Source organism: Patagioenas fasciata, chromosome 1 (assembly GCF_037038585.1).
Source record: "Patagioenas fasciata isolate bPatFas1 chromosome 1, bPatFas1.hap1, whole genome shotgun sequence".
Classification (NCBI taxonomy): Eukaryota; Metazoa; Chordata; class Aves; order Columbiformes; family Columbidae; genus Patagioenas; species Patagioenas fasciata.
The window spans coordinates 188,593,012-188,613,559 of record NC_092520.1 but is presented as its reverse complement, the minus strand read 5'-3'; the positions used below and the strand labels follow the sequence as shown (position 1 = coordinate 188,613,559).

Here is a 20,548-nt window from a genome sequence, read left to right as displayed (position 1 = left end):
CATTTTAAATCTACTACAGCCCAAGATAATGAAAGATAAGTATTTTTTTCTGCACTCAAGAGCTTGTGGCTGTGATTTTTTTCAGTTAGGTTCATAAACACTTTATTTGCAAAAAAGGACACAACCTAGCTTTCCTTTGCACACTTATTTGCTCCATGGATATCGAGTCCCCTCTTTACCCCATGGGACCAAAAACTCTCTTCTCCATGCCTCAGGGGAGCAGCAAAGGTTCCAGATGTACCACCAGAGGTGACTTTTGCCTTGGCAGGCTGTTGCACTGTAACTGGCAACCCCTCTGAGCATACCTGTTAAGGAAGGGGATCATGAGCATGTTTTTCCAAACCCCTCCTCACAACACTACTTGTCTTGCATTCATAGCGTTGTGCTAAAGCTGTAGCTCAGCCTGTGTTATCATTCCTAAGTAATTTCTGAAATAATCTTGACAGGTAACTCGAACTTTGAGTTGCACACTGGGAAACTACTTAAAGGAAGTACTCTCAATTCTTTCACTGATGCCTACACAGTAGCTGCACTCAGTATACATTCGATATTGAAAGAGATTAAGCATATTTAAATACAGAACAGAAATGAGTATTTACTACAAGTCCTTATTAGCATGTGGTGGTGTGCTCCCAAACCCACCAATCAGACAGTACTTTAGCAGGCACATTTACAACCCCATAAGCTGGAAGTTGTTTCAGATCTGAAGTTATTTCAAACTACAGCTAGTCAGGCAAAAGTCCCTACATGCTCAAGAAGAAAAAAACCTAACCTATTCCCCTGCGCAACTTTATTGATTTGCAAGGAAAGATGCACAGAGAAGTCTAAATGTGTTTACTGAATATATCCTTTAAGGCAACTACTACTGCTCTTATCCTCTCCTGTGCTGAGCAATACCAGTTACAGGTAACCCAATCACAGCACCAAAGGAAAATATTGCCCACAAAGTATTCACTTTCACAGAAGGAATAAAGTACACATTCACAGTTCTTTTCATTTATCTGTGGAAAAAAAATATTACTTTTTCTTGTTGTTTAAATTTGATGCGAGTTTTCTCATTTCCAGCAAAAGAAACAGTTCAGATGTATTACAGAGTTGACACTAGCACACAAAAATTCACACTTCAAGTTTATGAACAAACTAAGTTTAATCTAAACCTAGTGTACAGTTGCATCAGAGGAAGAACAGTTTCAGTCTTTCCCGTAAACAAATGCAGCAGAAGCTACATCTGTTTCAGCAAGTAATCCAGTATGATAGGAGTGTATCTATAGAATCAAACAGCTGATGTTTGACCTCTACATCTCCAGTACATACAGTCTGTAGGTAGGAAGGCCATGCCCAATCTGATCCCCCAGACATCCTCAACACATGGGTGTTTCAAGCTGCCTGAAGGAAACCGCTGCTACAGACCCAGGTCACCATTAGGAGTTGGCTGGCACCTGGTGCACACCCAGAGCCCAGTCCCCAGAAGAACTGAACTCAGGAGCACAAATCTGCTTTTGTCAGCCAAACTGGCATGTGGCAAGTGAGGATGAGATGCATTTACTCCAAAACTGCACAAAACTGCATCACTGGTGCAGATGCGGCTGGAGTCACCCCCTAAAGAGAGCACATCTAGAAAGATGTTCAGTCTCACACAACACTTTTAACCCTGGGCTGAGTGTCCATTCAGCAGTGAACGATGCTGCAGTGCTCCCAGCGGGACCAGCCAACAGAACTGCTTTCAACGTGTAAAGCATAAGCAGCAGCAGTGATGTAACCAAAATTACAATGATTTTAAAGTTTAATTCTACCTGCAGTATTAAATTAAGACAGACATACAAAAAAGGGACAGCTAAGGAGAATGTGAAAGCAGAGCTGTCACTCCTGTTGCGGATGTTCAGGAAGAACAATCGCTTACTTGCATAAGTTAAAAATTCCTTCATATAAAGGGGCACTAAGCTGCATAAGATGTAATACACTTCATAAACACAATCATTTTACAAGTCCATATTACAACCCATAATGCCTAATACATCAACATTTCACAATACAAAGCTTGTCTTTATATTTAAAAATAGAATATAAACAAATAGTAATTCACATTAAGACAATTGCCACAGCAGAATTTCTCAGAGAAAGTGCTTCACCTACACAAAATACCCTAAAGCCTACCAATCAAGTTCTAAAGTTCTCCAATTTAAAAGGGGTAGAAACAAAAAAGTGCAAGTGACATCCAAAATTCTGAGAGAAATCAAGAACGCAAGGTGTGCCGTGTGCCGCAGCTGAAACTCAGGTCAGCTTCATCTGGGGAGTTGTTACCCCTAAACAGGATACAGCATACCAGTACGAAAAAGTAACAGAATAGCTGATTTACTTATAAATTGCTTTATTGAAGCTATAACTTAATTCGATGTTCAAGGTGTAAAGTTATCCCACAGACTGAAAATTAACACAACAGGAAAAAATAGAAGCAATACAAATCTCCTTATGTTCACCTACTGGTAGAACTGCACCTGTAGGATGCTATTCTTTGAAGATAAGGAATTAAGACTATCACAGGACCGAATAAGCAGAAACACAGTAATAGAGTACTTCACAGTAAAATACCTCTTTATTATGAATATATTTAAAACTAGCTTTTTATTTCAGGTAAGAAAAATAGCATTCTGACTTTTAGCCAGTGCTGATTCCGGTCATACACAATATTCTAAGAGCTAGAAAAGTTATTCGCACTGTTGTTGCCCGTTAACAGTTCTCCTAACTGTCCATTCACTGTCTTTTATTTTTATATTGTTCTTAAATACGTTTAAAGAAATTTTTCAAACAAGGTCTGTATTTAGATCTTAGTTAAGACTGACATGGTCTCAGCATCTGTTATTAGCTCATATCCAGCTACTATATAAGCCTTCTTTTAAAGAACAATGTGGTTCAATAGCTGATCTACAAAGACGATGAAGAGGGAACTCTCCCGGAAGACTGTGGTAGATCAAATCCTACTCTTCTACTGTACAGTTTAGTACTGTAAAGTAGCAGCATTTTAAGAACTTCCGTTAATTCTATACCCCTTTCTAAGAGCACTGAAGCACAGAATGCAGGGGTACTGCTATTACAACTCAACTAGTAAACTGCTTTGTCTGTACATTTTTATACTACGTACAAGCCTAAGCTCTTTCTCTTGCTATGCTGTAACTTAAGAGTTCGAAGTAATTAATTGGATCATGCTGTAAACAAAGATATAAAGCCTTTGTGTTAGCTTTACTGGTTTACTCTTCCATCATGAGCATATTATTAGGTAGTATATTTTAAAACAGGTTTTCATCCGATTAAAAATGACATCAATGCATTTCACAGAAATGTTATACAACATTTGTAATGAAGTTTGTGTTTTCAGATACCTGGTGTCTATTTTCAGTAAAAGATACATCAGACAGGGCAAGTATTCTCCAGACAAATGTGCTATTTTTGGTCTTGTAATTTCTTCCATCCTGTGTAGCCAAAACGAAGCTGAAAGATACCTGTTTTAAGTAGACTTCCATATGTAGCTGTTTCTTAAATGCAGATGGAAACAATGGATGATTATATTATAACAATCTGCAAATATACTGAGAATAGCCAGCAGGCCACCAGTTTGTGGCTGTTTAAAGCAGTATTTTAAAAATATAGAGAAACACCGAAACCAGGCTATATCAGAAAGCAATCTGATACTCAAATAAATAGAAAATTTGCATTTTAATGTCACATTGAATTTTAGTACATTTCAATCCAAGAAAAAAAATAAACTGACAGACATAGTAATGAGTACAGGATTATATATATTACAATATGCCTTGTTATAATACATTTGTAGCTTCATGATAAAAAAACCAAAAAACCTCAAGGGCAAATTGAGTTTGAGCTCATTTAAGTAATTTTCAGGAACAAAGCATTAAATGCATTTCTGAATAAGTACTTTTATTTAATTTCAAAATGTTAAAACAGGGTTAGACCTTGGCCTTTTCTTTTTTAGAAAATTAGTTACCATGGAGCTAGCTAATAATTATTCTTAAAGGTTTAAATGATATAGAAAATGCTTTTCCCAATTTTACACACAATGAAAGGATAGATGATTTCAAAACAGCACCTATGGCTAACTCCATGTTGACCTTGACCTAGAAATGCACACTACTGATCTTCACAAAGAATCCAGCAAATTTTGGAAGTTGTCCATTTCACATGAAAGCAAGAGAAAGGGTTATCATATGCAAAAATATTTTTCAAACTGTTCTTGACGTGTAATTGAAAACTAAAGGCATGGTCTCTTCATTATAAAAAAATAAAGGTACAACAGAAATTCTAAAGGAAGATATTCAGCTATACTGAAATCGCAACCCTCTGAAAAGGAAGAAAAAGGAAAAAAGTCATTTAGCTAAGCTTTGTGCTCTAACCAAACTACTTACAGTGATTTCAATGGCAAAAGCCCATGCTGACTGGGTGATTTGACAGTTCCAAATACTTTTTGTAATAATTTTTATTTGTATACAAGGACACTAAAATGATCCAGTCATGCAACGTTCACTTTAAGCATTCTGCATCTCTTTTCCAATCTTATAGCTAAGGATCTTGTTCCAGTCAATCTTGGTGCGGGTAACTGGCAACTGTCGACGCAAGGCTTTGAAAGTAGTGTCCGACATAGTCTGATAATTCTCACTGATAGCAGTCTGTTAAACAAAGTCATACAAAAGAAACACACATGAAGAACAGAACTAGAATGTCATCCAAGAAGTTCAACGACTGAATAGTCTGTTACCTCTTAAACAGGCTAAATTAAAACATACTAAATTAAAATAATATTTTATGAAAGAAAGCTGATAGATCTTGATTGAAACTACATGAAGAAAATTAGTGAGACAGATGCAATAAATCTGGCTGTAGCCAAGGTGTTTCAGCAAACCACAGCGTGGTTCAGCAGCAGCATGGATAAGATGCTGATCAGAGTTAGCTTATACATCATACATCATTAATTTCAGACACCAAAGTCTTCCACAACATTATATAAACTCAAATATAATGCATATAACATATACATAGTAAATTTTTATTAAAGATAGTTTTTCAAAAAACTGACAGAACACAGTGTCTGAAATTTACCTGAAGTTCAAGACATAAATGAACATGAATCCACTTCTACAGAGGATATCTAAAACAGTTATCCTTTCCTAACTTTAAATGACTAATTGAAATGGATAATGCTTGTAGGCATATTTAGCAAAGCTGTCTAACAGAGTAGCCTCTGAATGGAATCTGTACAAAAAATCCACTTAAGGAATGCGCTAATACTGAAAGAGATCAGAATTGATGATATTTGATCACTAGAGACTTTTCTGCTCTCAAAAAATGACTTGTAATAGAATGTTAAATAGGTGAGTGCAATCACCAGAAGGTAAGGAAAAGAAGGATACAGTTAACAGCAGCACATAATGTATTTACATTTATATGGAAGTGCATTATCTTAATATCACAAGCTCACTAATTATAGAATATTAGCTTTGGTTAAGTATATGGTAATGTTATACATGTAGGATATAGTGCTTGTTTCCAACATACCTGATATTCATTTTCTGCAGCCTCTACAATTTTTACAAATTCCTTCGCTGTCTGGGCTTCATTCTAGGGAAAGAGAATTTGAATTAGGTCTGACTGACAGAGTATTATTCTAAGACCAGTTGGGCTATGTTTTTTCCTATAATTACGGGAGACGTCAGGGAGACTCCATGAGAACACATGACCCTTTAGCAGCTAAACCAAACCTGAACAAAACATTCATTCAAAAGGCATATGACACTTTATTATTATATTAAGATGAAAAACAGTCCAACTGCAACAAGCATAAAGATTATCATGGAGCTCATTAAAATATTCTGATTTAAAACTCTATGGTATGATAAAAATATGTATGGAACAGAACAGCATTTGGAAATATGACAACGCACACACACAAGTCTCTAAAACCACATGGAATACAGATGTTATCAACGGTAAATTTCCAGTACAAATTCAGGAAAACTAAAGAACAGCAGCTAACCGAGAAGCATGCAAAATACAACCAAAAAACCAAAACAAATTTGTTCACCTCTAAACATTCTGAATCTGAAGACTAAGTTGAGCCAAACACTAGACTTTATATCTGATCTTCTAAAAACATCCCCAAATACATCTTGCAAAAATGAAGGTGGAACATACCACAATGCCCAAATTTCATCATGACTGATGAACAGTTTCTTGGCTATGGGCCTCAACCTTAAATATGTAAGTGTATGTTTCAAAAATAAAAAATGACCTGTCAGTCAATCTGGAAACAAGTTAGCTGAAGTGCTTCCAAGAAGTCTCAAGAAGGAAGTGAGGGCCCATGAATTTTGAAACTCCCAACTTGGTGCTGGAGACATTCCTACAGGTGCTTTTGCAGAAGCTGTTGAAAGATAAGAATGTTCTTGCCCCACGTGATCTCTCAGAGACTGGAAGAAAGCTACTGCAGCTTCAACTACAACTGGTCCAAAGTTTCCTTGAAGCTGCAGCAACCAGCTGTGAAAGTGCTCTGGCACACCTCAGAGAGAGAGATGAAGGAAGAGGCAGAGACCAAGTAGAACAAATGAAAAAGTTCTGACTTTTCAGTGAACTGAAGCAATGATTTCAAGGGCTCTGCTAGTGAAAGGAAGAATTCGGAGGTGCAAGGTCTTATTTGTCTCAGAGAGAAATTAGGGATAGGAACGTAACATTCAGCAAAATTATTCATAGCTCTGGCAACAAGAGGACTCTTCAGTCATTAATTTCAGTTATGCTCATGGATGGTATAAAATTATTTCTCTGCCAAACAATGAAGAGGGATCATTGTGGCTCCTACTGTTCCTTCTGCACGAACTAAGAACCTGTACAGCCTCTGCCCTATATGAAGCTCAAAACCAAGGCTAAAAATTGGTAATCAGCAACATACTTGCTTTTTACTAGTAGGAAAGTCATGTAAAAGATGTTTTTCTACTCATTGGTCTTCTGCTGCTTTACCAAATCGCAGAACAGGATTAAGTTTTTTCCCCAATAGAAAGTGAAGCAAAAGCTACTGAAAGGAACATTTCTTCCACATAATCTTCCCTGAAGCAACTCTTAGTTGAGTGAAAGACTGAACAGATCCCTTTGCTTAGGGGGTCAAAAGTAATTTTATATCTACAGCTCCAGAAGCCTTATCAGTTGGCAACACTCCCTCATTCTTTATGGTGCTACTGTAACTCCAAAGCCAACAAGTATCGCTTTATATGAACACACAATGTTCTTTATTGATGAACTGAGCTGCTGGTCATTATCATTAAAATACTTCTATTGTTCATTTTTACAATTTCCCTTTGCCAGTTTAACCATGCTGACTTAAGTTTTATTAAAGAATGCTCCAACAGAACATCTTACTGTTTAGGCAAGAGAAGCATTATTTCAAAAGTAGTAGTTGTTAATGTTTCAACATTACCAACTCTCATATCTGGTACTATTTCCAAACAATTTTTATTACCTCCTCCTCATTACTATAATGATCAATTTGGAAAGAAATAGAAAAAAAAAAATATGCTTTATGTTTAGTGTCTTATGCTTCACAAGCTGAAGCATCTCTGAAAGAGCTTTTTGTAGGGAAAAGCAAGAGACTGACAGCACCAGTTACAGACAGGGAGGAAATGAAGACAGAATTCCCACTACTGCTTCTCAACTGGTAGCAGTTGTTCACTATTTTTAGCATACTGGTCTTCTCCTAGTGAGCAAAGGAGGCAACCTCCCAGAGCTTGTGGGTTATTATGATTCAAACCTCCTTCCTATTCAAAAATTGTATAGGTCGCTCTGCAGACCAAAGTTTAAATACAACAGAAGGGTACAAAGACTGACAGCAATCTAATTAAAGCTTTACATTCAAGGTTAACTTAGCTTATAAATGCCACCTGGAAACACCCATTTTTTTTCTTTAAAATCAGTAACTACATGATAGGTAGAAGTAATACATGTTACATAAAAACCGATACATTAGAACATTAATTCCCATTCAGGCAGAAGAGCAAACTAGCCTCCAAACTTTTGAGGTTTTTTTTAAGTTTGCTTCTCTTTTTAGATTAAAAAGTTACTTCAATATACACACTAAGGTCTTTAAAGTTCACTTACAGACACTGTTAGAGAATCTTGTATGTCTTTATGGCTCACCAGCTGAACATTACCATCTTCATAATAGTGAACCTATAAAAAATTAAACAAAGAATAGCATACTAAATGTTACAGACCAACAACATACAGGAAAATCAAATTACTGTAGTACTTATCATAATAATAAACCTTTATAAATCACAAGAATACACATAAAATGTTACAGAAGAACAAAAAAAATAGAAAATCCAAAACACTGAAGAATTTAAATATTTTTGAGGGGCAATAGTAAAGAGGTTACTCTGGAGACATTTTTGTGTTGATGTGCCTTAAGTGGTATTTCATGCAAAGAAGTTTAGGTTTTGATTGACATCATGAAGATGACAATGACATACTATGTATGTGACCTTACTAGAAACTCTTGAAATGCTGAAGATATAGTTAGAATGAGAATAGTTTTGGCAAGGCTTCACAATACTGGGAGCTTGTCTTTCTGCTTTACCCAAGATGCTTTCTAGGGCAAGTGCAACATTAAGCTTCCCTTCCTCGATCTGCCTAGTTTTGGTATTTCCCGCTATTAGATATAGCTCATAACAAAAGCTGATATTTATCTAGACAAAAGAGCTACTTGGGATAAAGTTTGCCAAGGTGAGATAGCAAAGCAGAATTATAGTTACTCTTAAAATGTTGTATCTATAGAACAGCTTCCTTGATTATTTTTGCAGGAGGAAGAGACCAGTAAAACTCTACCCAAGCCAACCTCAGTAGTTTCAAATTAAGTTGGGAAGGATCTGAAGACATTTACGTCCTAATGCAACTGTTGGAAAACTTAAAAAACAGGAAGCATATATAAACTTACATGTACTCATTCATAATAACTGATACAGAAGAGTTAGGCAGCTCATTGACATTCAAAGAGGTATCTAAAGACCTTTTACAGTTTTGATAAACAGTAAATGTAGCTGATGTTACGATGAATTGAAGCATTTGTGTTTCACCTTATAAGGCAAGACAGCATTTTAATTTGGAGATTAAGGCACAATACTACAATTTTACACACATTATCATCATGAGGTGTGCAAGAGACCCTCAGTTTTATAAGCTGTCTTACTCTGTGACACTTTATTGCTATACCTAAGCAAAGGAATGGTTTCCTATATAAGAAAAACATTATTTCCTATGGTTCAGGTCGATTATTTTGCTTATTGTCAAGTATTCATTTTTCAACAAAAGGTATCATCCTAACTATAAAATAAGCTGCTTTTCAAATCAAACGTTACTGAGTGAAACTTCTGTCAGCCTTTTTCAGTCCAGTTCCCAAAAAACGAGAAGTGCTTACTCTGTGCAAAATTCTGAGCTCTCCCAACAAAACAGCAGAACCCAGAGAAGTATAAATCTCCCCCCTTCTCCATCACAATCCACTGCCCAAACCTCCTGAGCTCTGAAGCCAATGTCAGCACAAACATCTGTTGCACTGAGTCACATTCTTGGCAACCATTCAGGTCTAGAAACTTAACGGGAATGAAGAGTCAAATCTAATTCTGTGATGTGTTATATCTGATACAAAATAGGAGAAGTAACTGTTCTGTACTATACCTCACTGCTGACATCCTTCTAGAATGCTAGGACTGGGTTCAGAAGACTACAAGAAGGATGATGCTTATGAACAGAACCTCTTGGAAAGGTTAACTAAGGAGGGATGAGAGTAACAAATTATCTAAGAGGTAAAATTAGTAACCAGTACCCTTATCAGTTGTCCATGCACAGTTGGAAAATGTCAAACATCACAGACTTAGTTGTAGTAAAAGTCTGCTGTTGCAGTTTCCCCTTTTCATATAATTAAAAGAAAATTAAACAATGGAAGATATTAAAGACAGTTAAGAAACTCCTATATTAGAATTTATTAATAGAATTTTTAAAAAAGGAAGAAATTGTGCAAGTTAACTTAAAAATACTGAAGACACCTGAAGACAGCAGGTGATGCTGGAATTCTCCCCAGCATATTCATAAAAGGTCTTATCAGATATAGGGCAATGGCCATATCACTGTCATAAGGATTCTGCAAATAACACTGAAATTTCAGTAGTCTGAAATTTCACTAATGTTGTAGTGAGTTCATATCGTAGAAAATTAATTTGCTCCTTAAAAAAAAAATTGAAGTACCTATTTTTGGTTTTTTTGGAGGAGGGTAGGGGAAACACTCCCACCTACACTGTTTCAAATCTTTTAGAAATTGTGTACAATTTCTTCAGAGTTCAAAATTCCTTGGTGAAACAAGTAGTTCATATCCAAGCAAAAAAAAAGTAAAACTTTTCATCACTCCCCAAAACAGAATTTAATGTAAATAATCTCTTGATTATTTATGTAAAATAGTAATAAATATAAAATCAGCCAGTGCACAACTTGAGATGCCAATTAAAACCTCACTAAATTCCCTTACAGACTATTTTCTAGGCTATTGGGCTAACCTTTCCCAAAATTAGGTAGACATCTGCCTCCTTGTTCTGGATAATCTGGACAAAAAGTGCATGCTGCAGAGAAAATGCCTGTTTTGCTGCAAGCTAAATTTAAGTGATAGTTTACTTAGATTCTCCCTAACTCTTGAGAAGCTCAGAAGTTATTTAGGGTGCTTGCCACGACCATCTTGATCTGACAACATAACAATGGTTGTCTACATTTTGAGTATCATTTCAGTTGTTATAGAATTTGCCGCAGAATAGGAAATCAGATTCAGGCCCCCTGCTTGGGGAGTGGGATCTAAACACAGCTCCCACATCCTAAAACAACAACCCAAGCCTTAGGCTATGTATGGCTAAAAAACCATTCCATTGCATCTTCCTTCTGAAGTCAATAAGTAGTAAGGAAGTGCAGAACTCATGAGGGCACAAAAAGAGTAGGAAAAGGGAACTTGACTCTATGTCTTGTAAAAAAACAAACAAACAACCAAAACCACCACGATATACTACACCGAAAGCGAGACTGCACTAAGATTCTAGTCCCTGATCCCAGCGTTAATTTAACAAACTCCTGCAAAATATATGTACACATTCCAGGGAATCAGTTCAGGAAGTCAAGTCACCCTGCCTACAATATGACAGTCAGATTTCCTTTGGTCTCCAGATTTCTGCATTCCTGCTTGGACAGTACTTCCTTTCTGAATGCCCTAAACCCAACAGGATGGACAATTCTGAATGAAGTAGACCTGGATTCAAAAGCTAGAGATAGTGGAATAACTGAAACCAAAGGTTCTCATCTGTCTGAACAATAGGGTGGGTAAAATGAAAAAAAACCCTGTTATTATCATTAAAAAAAAAGTTCTACTTCAGAAAGGGTCTACCCTCAGGAAAGGCTTGTGCCACTGCAAATTCAGGAAACCAAACAGGCTGAATATACCTGCACTCTTCTCAATCATTACATTAAACACGTTTCGTGTTTGTAAGGATTAGGTAAACATGCAATTAGGTAGCTAACACTCAACTGAATGGGCATCTCTGCTTTGCTTATTGGGTCCCTAAATTCTCTTACAGTATTTAACACACTGGCTTGAGTCTCCCTTGATGATAACTGGAGACTTTACTGATTAGGACACAGTCTGAGATAAGCATACCTGAATTTTCAAGATGCCAGCCACTTGAGTGGTTGAAGGAGTGATTGTAAACTTCCATTCTGACCTCCAACGGCCATTCCTTGAAAAAAATAAAACAGAAATCAGATGTCACCCCACTAGTTAAGGAAAAAACAAAACATACAACTGATAGTCAAAGGAAAACAGAGAATGAAATATGCTGTGCAACTACACGTGCACAGAATCTTTCCCTGAAGATTCAGCCCTGTAATCAGTCAAGAAGAGAACAGTTTTCCAAAATATTTACCCACAGTTTTGGATGTGGACCAAGGAGATTCATTAGTAAGGACCTTTTAACAACAGGACTTCACTTCTGAAAATACCTAAAGGCTCCAGTGTTCTTTCCCCACTTCATTGTTAATTAGGCATATATAGTCAATATATTGTTTCTGGGTCCTGGATGACTTGCTGGATCAGCTGAAGTCACACTTCAGGCTATGAAAAACTTGAATGGAAGGAACATTAAAGCAGCAAGACTTTCTGCTATGTTGAACCGTAACTAGGCCTTTCAGCTCTTCTAGCATTTCTGTTCCAGGACAATTATTTCCTTCCACAAACTCAATATCCTTGCCAAATTGCTTAAAGGGAGTTTCAAACATCTGGAAAACAGTATGGGGAGATTGCAGTTTCACCTGATTTCTTTCCTGTAGACTAGACATTTTTTATTTAGTTATGAAGTTAGTGGATTAGAAGGTTAGTAAATTAGAGCTATATTAAGAATGCATTGTGTCTGTCTCCTGATTTCTCCTCTGCGCGTCAAGAAAGAAATAAAGTTGATACTATGAGTTCCAATCCTACAAATGCTAGGTGTAGATTCCAGTGCATCCACCAATGGGAAAGACAAAGATTAACAGCTGCTAATGGATCTATATTGACACAACCTAGATGCTAACAACATTAACTCAATTATAACAATATCCAAATTATAGATTACCACTGAAAACTCAGACTAAGGCAACTGAGAAGTTTGTCGGCATCTTTAAGGAAACTGAAAGAGTCAGCCAACTCAGTGACACTAATATTACTGGTAGCCTTAAGGCTGACCCAGTAGTTATACAAAAGCTTATCACAGAATCACAGAATGTTAGGGATTGGAAGGGATAGGTAGCCAGGTATAGGGGATAAATAAATAAATAGGCAGCTTATCGGGGTTCATTTCATCTAAGATCACCTTTATTTACCTCTCCCAATAATCAATGATCCAGGTCCTACATGCAAACTAGGAGGAGCTGTTTCTATTCTGTCAGTCACAAAGGAAGCAACACAAGCAGGGAACAGAGGCACAGGTAATAGTGCAGTGTGATACACTGGGAGAGTCATAAGGAATCTTACAATGATCCCCAAGCTCTGCAAAGGAGATGCAGATGAGCAGTCTGCCATTTTACTTACCACAAAGGAACAGATTTCTACATAGTTTTGGCAGAAAAACTTGGGATGGGTGGAAGGAGAAAATGTTACATGCACGATATGCCTGCACCTCCTTCCCTGAACTAAGGATTATCAGTGTAATGGCACTAGTGCAATTATTCAGTTTGCTGTATTTTACTGAATTTGTATCCATAAAGAAACTTACCAAAAATTTTTTGCTTGGAACTGATGGCTCTCTATGCATGCAATAATGGTCTGCTGTCCGTCAATTGTTTTACCATACACCTTAATTAGAAATGAAAATAATAATTAAAAAAACCCCACAAAACCAAAACAACACACAAAAAAACAGAGTTGAAGTTTCAGTATCTGTCTTGCTTAAACTGCTTAGCACTATCTAGTTCTACTATCGTTACATAAACTGTAAAATTTAATTTCATAACCATTATGGTTCATACATAATATTCAGTACATGAAATATAAAAGTATATATTACAATGTAGAAAAATTTAAGATTAGAAAAATCTGAAGATCAAGCATCTTAACTGAAATTTTATATACGGCAAACTCATTTTTCTGCAACTACATGAATTCTAAGCCTATTGCAGTGACTGCTGTGACAATATTACCATCTGGGTTTCAGATATCAATTATCCTACAACTAAATGATGATTTAAGCCTTTACATATTAGCGAAAAGGTGACTAAAAGGGTGGTTTCAGTCCTCTGTTCTGCTTTATCTCCTAAAATCAAATACTACTACAAACGACCTCAATGAACACACAGTCTGGTTTCCTTTACAGAAGCTGGAACTCATCTGACTGTCTGGGAATCCAATTCAACTTATTAACTTAGCAACCAGATTTTTTGTTTGTTTTTGTTTGGTTACGCTTTTTTGCTAATTATTTTTTCCAATCAGGTTAATACCAAGCACGAGACAGCTATATTAGATCAGTTTGCTGAACTTTAAATAGTTATAAGGCTCCTAACAGCAAACGAGTGTTATTTTGGTCCAGATTCAGAGGTTTTATTCTAAAAAACCATCAGAACCTACTGACTCTGGTGGTAAGAACATAGTACTTTGTATATAGGAGATATGATGGAGAGAAACCAGTTTGTTTTACTGACAGTTTTGTAAATGAATCAAACCAAGACAGACATTTGTATCTTATGATTTTAAGTAACCATTCAGGTAGCCAGGATCAACCTGCAGTACTCTACAGAAGGTCTTAATGCTAAAAGAAACTTAAATAAATGAACTAAGAGTTAAGTCTTCATTATGACCTGCAGTAACCACTCACTAGTAATCCAACAGCTGACATACTAAACTTCTGAAGCTTTCTTCATTTCCCTATATGAACCCTTGACAGGACTAAATTCTTTACAGTTGAAACTGTCCATCTTCCTGGTTTACAATTTTTTTTTAGTGGTACAGTGGTTATCTAACTTAGTACTTACTGTGCAGACACCATTTGGGTAGTGCTCTTTCACGTACGCTTTCATTGCTGTTTCAACTGAATTTCTCCAGGATTCTATGGCATTTTCAACTTCATGTGGCCTAGGATCAGTAGCCTCCTTTCTTAAGTGATCAAATTTAAAAGAAATCTTGTTCTTGGGATCCAAAAATTTCCCATTACCCATATCACCATGTTCTGTTATCAAAACCTGTATTATAAAATCTTAGTTAACAACATTTGCTATTGAATAAAGAGGAAAAAAACCCAACATGTCAAATCTAATTATATCCCACATTTAACTGGAACTTACTCATATCCAAAGAATTGCATTTTAAACAGAAAATGCATATAGAAGAGAGGACAAGGCTAACATGACACACCAACTCAGAAAAAAATCCTGAATCTTACTCTCATACTTATTGTCATACTTCGATGAACAAGGCAATACAGAAATTCACGTCTTCTAGTACTAAAGATGGAGCATTTTGTTTCTACAGCTTCAAATCCAGTCTGACTTAATTCAGGGCAACAACACAGAATGAAATTTCAAGTTCTTTAGATGCCCAAATAACTAACTTTTGGAACTGGTACTACTGGAAGGCCATGATCTCTATACTCTGGCAGGGAAGATACATTTTATTTTCTTGCCAAAATGTTTTCCAATACCAGAACATCGTTAACAGCTTAAGGAATATTGCAAGTAATTTCATTGTATTCATACCTGTTCATCGTAACCGTCAATTTTTACCGGAGTAAACTGGTCCAAGTTGTACTGTGCAAATGCACTGCAAGAGAAAAGAAATGAAACAAAATCACCACTAAAAGCCTGCATTAAGTACAATCTTTTTGCTTAGTAGCTGTAAGATTTAAATAATAGCTAATAATCTGGGCAATGATGCATCAAAAATTATATCAGTGCTTTATTATCTAGCAGGCTCAAATCCTTGGAATCACCTTGTTTAGATTCCAACCACCACTATACAATGATTTAAGTTCAAAAGTAACCTGTTATAAACAATCACATAAGCTTTACAATCACCCATAGAAACTGGAGGAGCAGATAACGTTTAAATTCCACAGGGATCCAACCTACTAAGCCAGACATCTCCATTCTTACAGATGAAACTAATTTTGACATGAAATACAGTAGATGTAATGGTTTGTTATAAAAGTGGGGTCCAAGGAAGCAGTATCTTACAGATGTTCAGTGCCTGTAACATCTACCAAGAAACAGAAAATGAAATCCGAAAAGGTGGAGACTAGTTCCAAAATGCAGGTCACCCACTTCCAACAGTTGCTCTAATCTTTAGGATGCAGTAGAGATCTCTCCTCTGCCAAGGATTTAATCTTGATCAAAGAAGCACATAACACAATACGGTTTTACTTGCCAGGCACACATCTTTTTAAATGAATCACTTTACTGACAGTGAAAGTCTTACTGAAAAACATCTTGCTTTTATGCAACTGAATATGTGGCATCTGGTACTTACTGGGCTGCTCCTTCCCTGAGAAGATTGTCATTATTAAGCAACAATCGAACATCTGAAAGGAAATTTACAACATAAAAGTACCATTAACTCAGAAATGTGTTTCAGTTACAGAACAGATGTCAACAGACTGTACAAAACAAAAAATCCAAACCACCCGATACCTGTATAGATTACTAGGTAGGAAATTTATTGCTTCACATTTCATAACTCTGACTGAACAAAATGAGCAGAGTAGTATGGAAATGGATCCCTTCCAGTACAATCCGGTAAGCAGATAAAAGCCATATTCTACAGCCTGTGTGACAGCTGTAGGAATCTGTTAAACTAGTTTTTAGAGAAGTTCTGAATGAGAACAGCACAGGATTCAAATGAGTTCACTTTTAAGATGCAAAATATCAAATCCATCACCCTATATTGATCGTAGCGGTTACTGTATTTTGACAACATTAATATGGTACGTGCTGTACTAATTTTTTTAAGACTTATCATTTTTGCTCTTGTTCCTTAATGATACTTAGTACTCAGAGCACAATATATCACAATACCATTTCTTCTACCATCATACACAAAACATATGAATACAGAATAAAGTAAATATGCTCCTCAGAATGACTTCGTATTTACTACAGAGTAAATTGTTGTTTATGTTAATAATTGACTCACCAGGCACTATTTTATTAACAATTTAAGGGACTTATCATTAGTCTCACTATAATATTTTACACTCTAAGGATTCCCAAGATATCATGCGAGTGAAAAAACCCACAACAATGGAATATGTTTGAAGTGTTTTTTCTTAAAACAAAACAAACAACAACAAAAACCAAACAACAAAACACCCCAGACAAAAAAAAACAAAACAAAATTAAAAAAACCCCACAAAAGCATAAAAACAAACAACAAAAACCCCACACAAAAACAAAAATCAAAACCACCACAACCCCACAAAGCCCATGCCAAATCAAACAAACAAAATCACAATTTACAGAATTGGGATTTAAAGCTTTCTCTCCCACTTTATAAGATGTCAGCCTGAATTTCATTTGGCACTGGTCACACATTTATGACCAAATGTTTTGTTATGTGTTTTCAAACACGTTATACTCCATTACTGAGCAGGCAGTTGCAACTGTGAACTAACTCAACAATGAAGTTCATAGCAGTACTGCTATAGAAAATTGTATTAACCTTCAGGGAGCTGGGTTAATGAGCTGCTCACATTTCACAAATGCAGTACAAGCTTAGTTTAAATAATAATCAGCTGGTCACAGTTTAACTGAAGAACAATGTACTTATAAAGACATTACATTCTTTAACAAACTTAAGCTCTCTCCACCCTGACACTGACTAAATGTTCAGTATACTAAAACCACGTCTTTATTTAAACAGCACCAAAGTTGGTTGTAAGCTCAGATACAAAATGTAGGTGATATATATGCCCACATAACTTGATGCAAGACAAACACAACAACTTTTAAAGAAATATAACATCTTAGGTAAAGTTCAGGCAACAACAGCTGAGAGAAGCTAACTTCAAGTTTCCTTTCAGCCAACCAATACACTCAGTAAAACAAAGTGTGCCCAGAATTAAGAGTTAAAACATTTGGAGAAGGTTAATATTCTTTTCATAACTGGCATTAAGCAATAGTTCTTTTTATATGCAAGGTTAAGTATTTGTAATGATACTCCTTCTTAAAAAAAGGACCATTTTAACTTCAGTTCATTTAATTTCTGTTAAACTAAAAAAAAAAGGGTACATGTGTCTTCTAAACAAAAACCCTAGCAACTGTTAATTCATAACTGATTAAAAACAGAAAGCGAGCTCATTCTTAAACCACAAAGTGGTACTTTACCCCTTTTGCATTGAAACTCCAAGCTGTCTTGTGACTGCAAAGCTTATTATTCCAAGCTACAAAACCAGCTCTTACAGCAAGTAAGCTGCTAAAATATAAGCTATGTGAAATTCAGGAGAATAATCGACAATATAATGCTGTATATTAATGCCTTAAATGAATGGACAGAGCGAGCAGACAGATACTCACCATTGAACACCTCATTGAATTCCCCAGGAGGAGCATGAATTATGAATTTTGCTGCTATACGCACCTTAAATACAAAAACAATTATGTGGTTGTATATACTTGTATTCATTCCTATTCAAACCAGTGATACATTGTAGAGCTTTAATACTCAGACCTGAAATTGTACAACTCCCACTGCTTCATAGATTGGTTCACCTTATTTAAACTACTGTGTCTTTGTTAAAAATACAGAATATAAAGTTCCACCTCTTCAAAGAGAATCGAGGAGATTATATGGGATGGAAGCAGACAGATAAATTGAGTGATTTCTGTTTTGTATTACTGCCAAAAAGAAAGATTAATATAACAAATAAGACTGATTCACAATCTATTTCAACTTTGAGTCCATGGATGCCTAGGAATCAACACACATTCTAAGAGAACCCAAACTCGTGGTGAAGACACATGCCATCTTCAAAGTTTCTCCTCTAATTTTACCAGACAACCTATGGTTCTAAATTTTGCAAAAGACCCACAGCAAGACTTCAATCAATGGATTATGTAAGCTGAAAAACACTTGCTTAGACACTAAAGCATATAATTTCACCTGCATTTACCTGTAAGGCCTCCTTGTACCACAGTATCAGCAGATAAAGTTTAAAAAACACCCTGAGAACATCCTTAGTGCAAGTCCTTGAGCAATTGCAGTCAGCTCTAACTTCTAGCAGACAAAACACAGCATCAGTCAGTACTACCTCTGAAAGTACATGCCCCTGCCCTGGTCTTCTCCCTCCTCCTGCTTGCCCAAGCACTTGTACAACTGCACAGCGAGCTAAACTAGAAAGGTTATCTATCTTTATTTTTTTCAGACCGGTTCCCTGAACAGGTTTACTGCGCAGGTATAGACATATGTGCTTGCAAAAGGAGCATTAATATGCTTGTTTTCTAATGTGAAACCACCTTAAAACTTTTCAACTATTCCGTAGAATGTCACTCAGCATACTGACATTCGTTATTCTTTCTGCCTTAAATTGTTAGGGGCATCAATTACAAAAATGAATAAATAAATGTTGGCTTCCTAACTTAACCTGACAGAAGTTCCTATCCTCCACACTTCACAGTTATCTAACTTCAGGAGAAGTTGAAAGCTCTTGTGCATTCTTGATAAAATGTTGCTGTTCCAATACAGGACACTACCTGAACCACAGCTCCCATTTTTAACACCTTCAGTTGCATTTCTGTGGAGCAGAGACCTGGCAGATTCAGTGTCTGCACTCTGGCCTTCCTGTTTGAAATGAAGGTGTCTGAGAAGCACATATTCCATTAACAAATGCCTAAAAATAACCAAAGAATGCTTGATGTTTACACATTTTTATATATTTGAAACTACCAAAGAACTGAGCACACTAGAGCTCTTAAACTGAGTTGTAGATAGGTTTTACAGTCAGCGTTCAGGCCCCTGGTGCTTGACAGGGCCCAAGTATCAGAGGGCTGGTCTCCAGCAGAGATGGTTCATGCTCAGAGTGCTCTGTGAGTGCTCAGCTGCCTCCTTAGCAGTGACCAAACCTGACCAGCGCCGGCAGCTTTCTGCTCCAACAGTCAGCACACAGCCACTCTGAGCTGGCTGATGGAAATGGAAAGGCTGACTGTTACCAGCTTTCTAAATGGAATACTACACTTGGGATTGCAGACAGCTTTTATCTGCTGCCTCGAATACCTAAATCAGAACTTTTCTTTACATGGAAACAAAAAAAATGTAAATTTACATTACACTGAGATAAATGCCACAGAATTTACTCTTCTCAAAAAAGACACAGAGAGGCAAGAGCATCTTTTTCTATCGCAGCTTATTAAAGCACCGGTCCAGCTAAGAAGCAAGCATGACTTGGATTGTCTCCTTTGACCCACAGGAACATAAACTCATCTGCATTAGACACATTACCCCAACCACCTACCTGCCCACTTTTCCCAAGTGAGGACATACTCCCTGCCCCTCCTGCTGAAGTTAGGGCACTCTGTACACAGCTCAGTGCTCAACCCAACGAAATCTGAAGGACATGAAATGCAGCTAACCTAATAGTGCAATTAAAGCACTCACAAAGGAGAAGGGCAAGACAGCCTCCAAGGCCCTATTACCAGGACATCAACAGAGTCTGGGATCAGACCAGAATTTAGGTCTCACACTTAAAAGCTTTCAGAGCCTGACTATCAGGCTGACTCCCAGCTCAAAGTTAGACGAAGGGACACTGTTTCTTGGTTCCTCGACTTCAGGCCATGACCAGGACTGCAAACTCCCACCAAGGCCAGGTTAGCTCTAGGCAAACAGAGAAACAAGACTTAGAGACATATGAGTTCTGAAATAAAAGATCCATCAGTTTTGGGCTGAGCAGCAGCTAAGTGAGCAAAACTATGCAAAACTTTGTTGCCCAAACTGTACTCTGAATGACTATGTGCTTTAAAC

At 36.7% G+C, this 20,548-nt stretch overlaps 1 protein-coding gene across 2 annotated transcripts in view; it reads right to left on the bottom strand.

Annotated features, from left to right (window-relative positions):
* Positions 1–2,351: 2,351 nt before the first annotated feature.
* The window catches only part of CAPZA2 (capping actin protein of muscle Z-line subunit alpha 2), a 31,270-nt gene continuing 13,073 nt past the window's right edge, over positions 2,352–20,548 (bottom strand). Inside the window, exons 2-10 of one of the 2 annotated variants that reach the window (XM_065843289.2) lie at positions 18,109–18,172; positions 16,067–16,118; positions 15,298–15,361; positions 14,578–14,784; positions 13,326–13,405; positions 11,735–11,813; positions 8,149–8,220; positions 5,566–5,628; positions 2,352–4,679 (exon numbers count right to left, since the gene is read on the bottom strand). In XM_065843289.2, coding sequence (XP_065699361.1) covers positions 4,539–4,679; positions 5,566–5,628; positions 8,149–8,220; positions 11,735–11,813; positions 13,326–13,405; positions 14,578–14,784; positions 15,298–15,361; positions 16,067–16,118; positions 18,109–18,172 — 822 coding nt within the window. In that variant the 3' untranslated portion in view covers positions 2,352–4,538. Of the gene's footprint in view, positions 4,680–5,565; positions 5,629–8,148; positions 8,221–11,734; positions 11,814–13,325; positions 13,406–14,577; positions 14,785–15,297; positions 15,362–16,066; positions 16,119–18,108; positions 18,233–20,548 lie in introns of those variants that run through there. The other variant, XM_065843284.2, reaches the window with a different exon arrangement.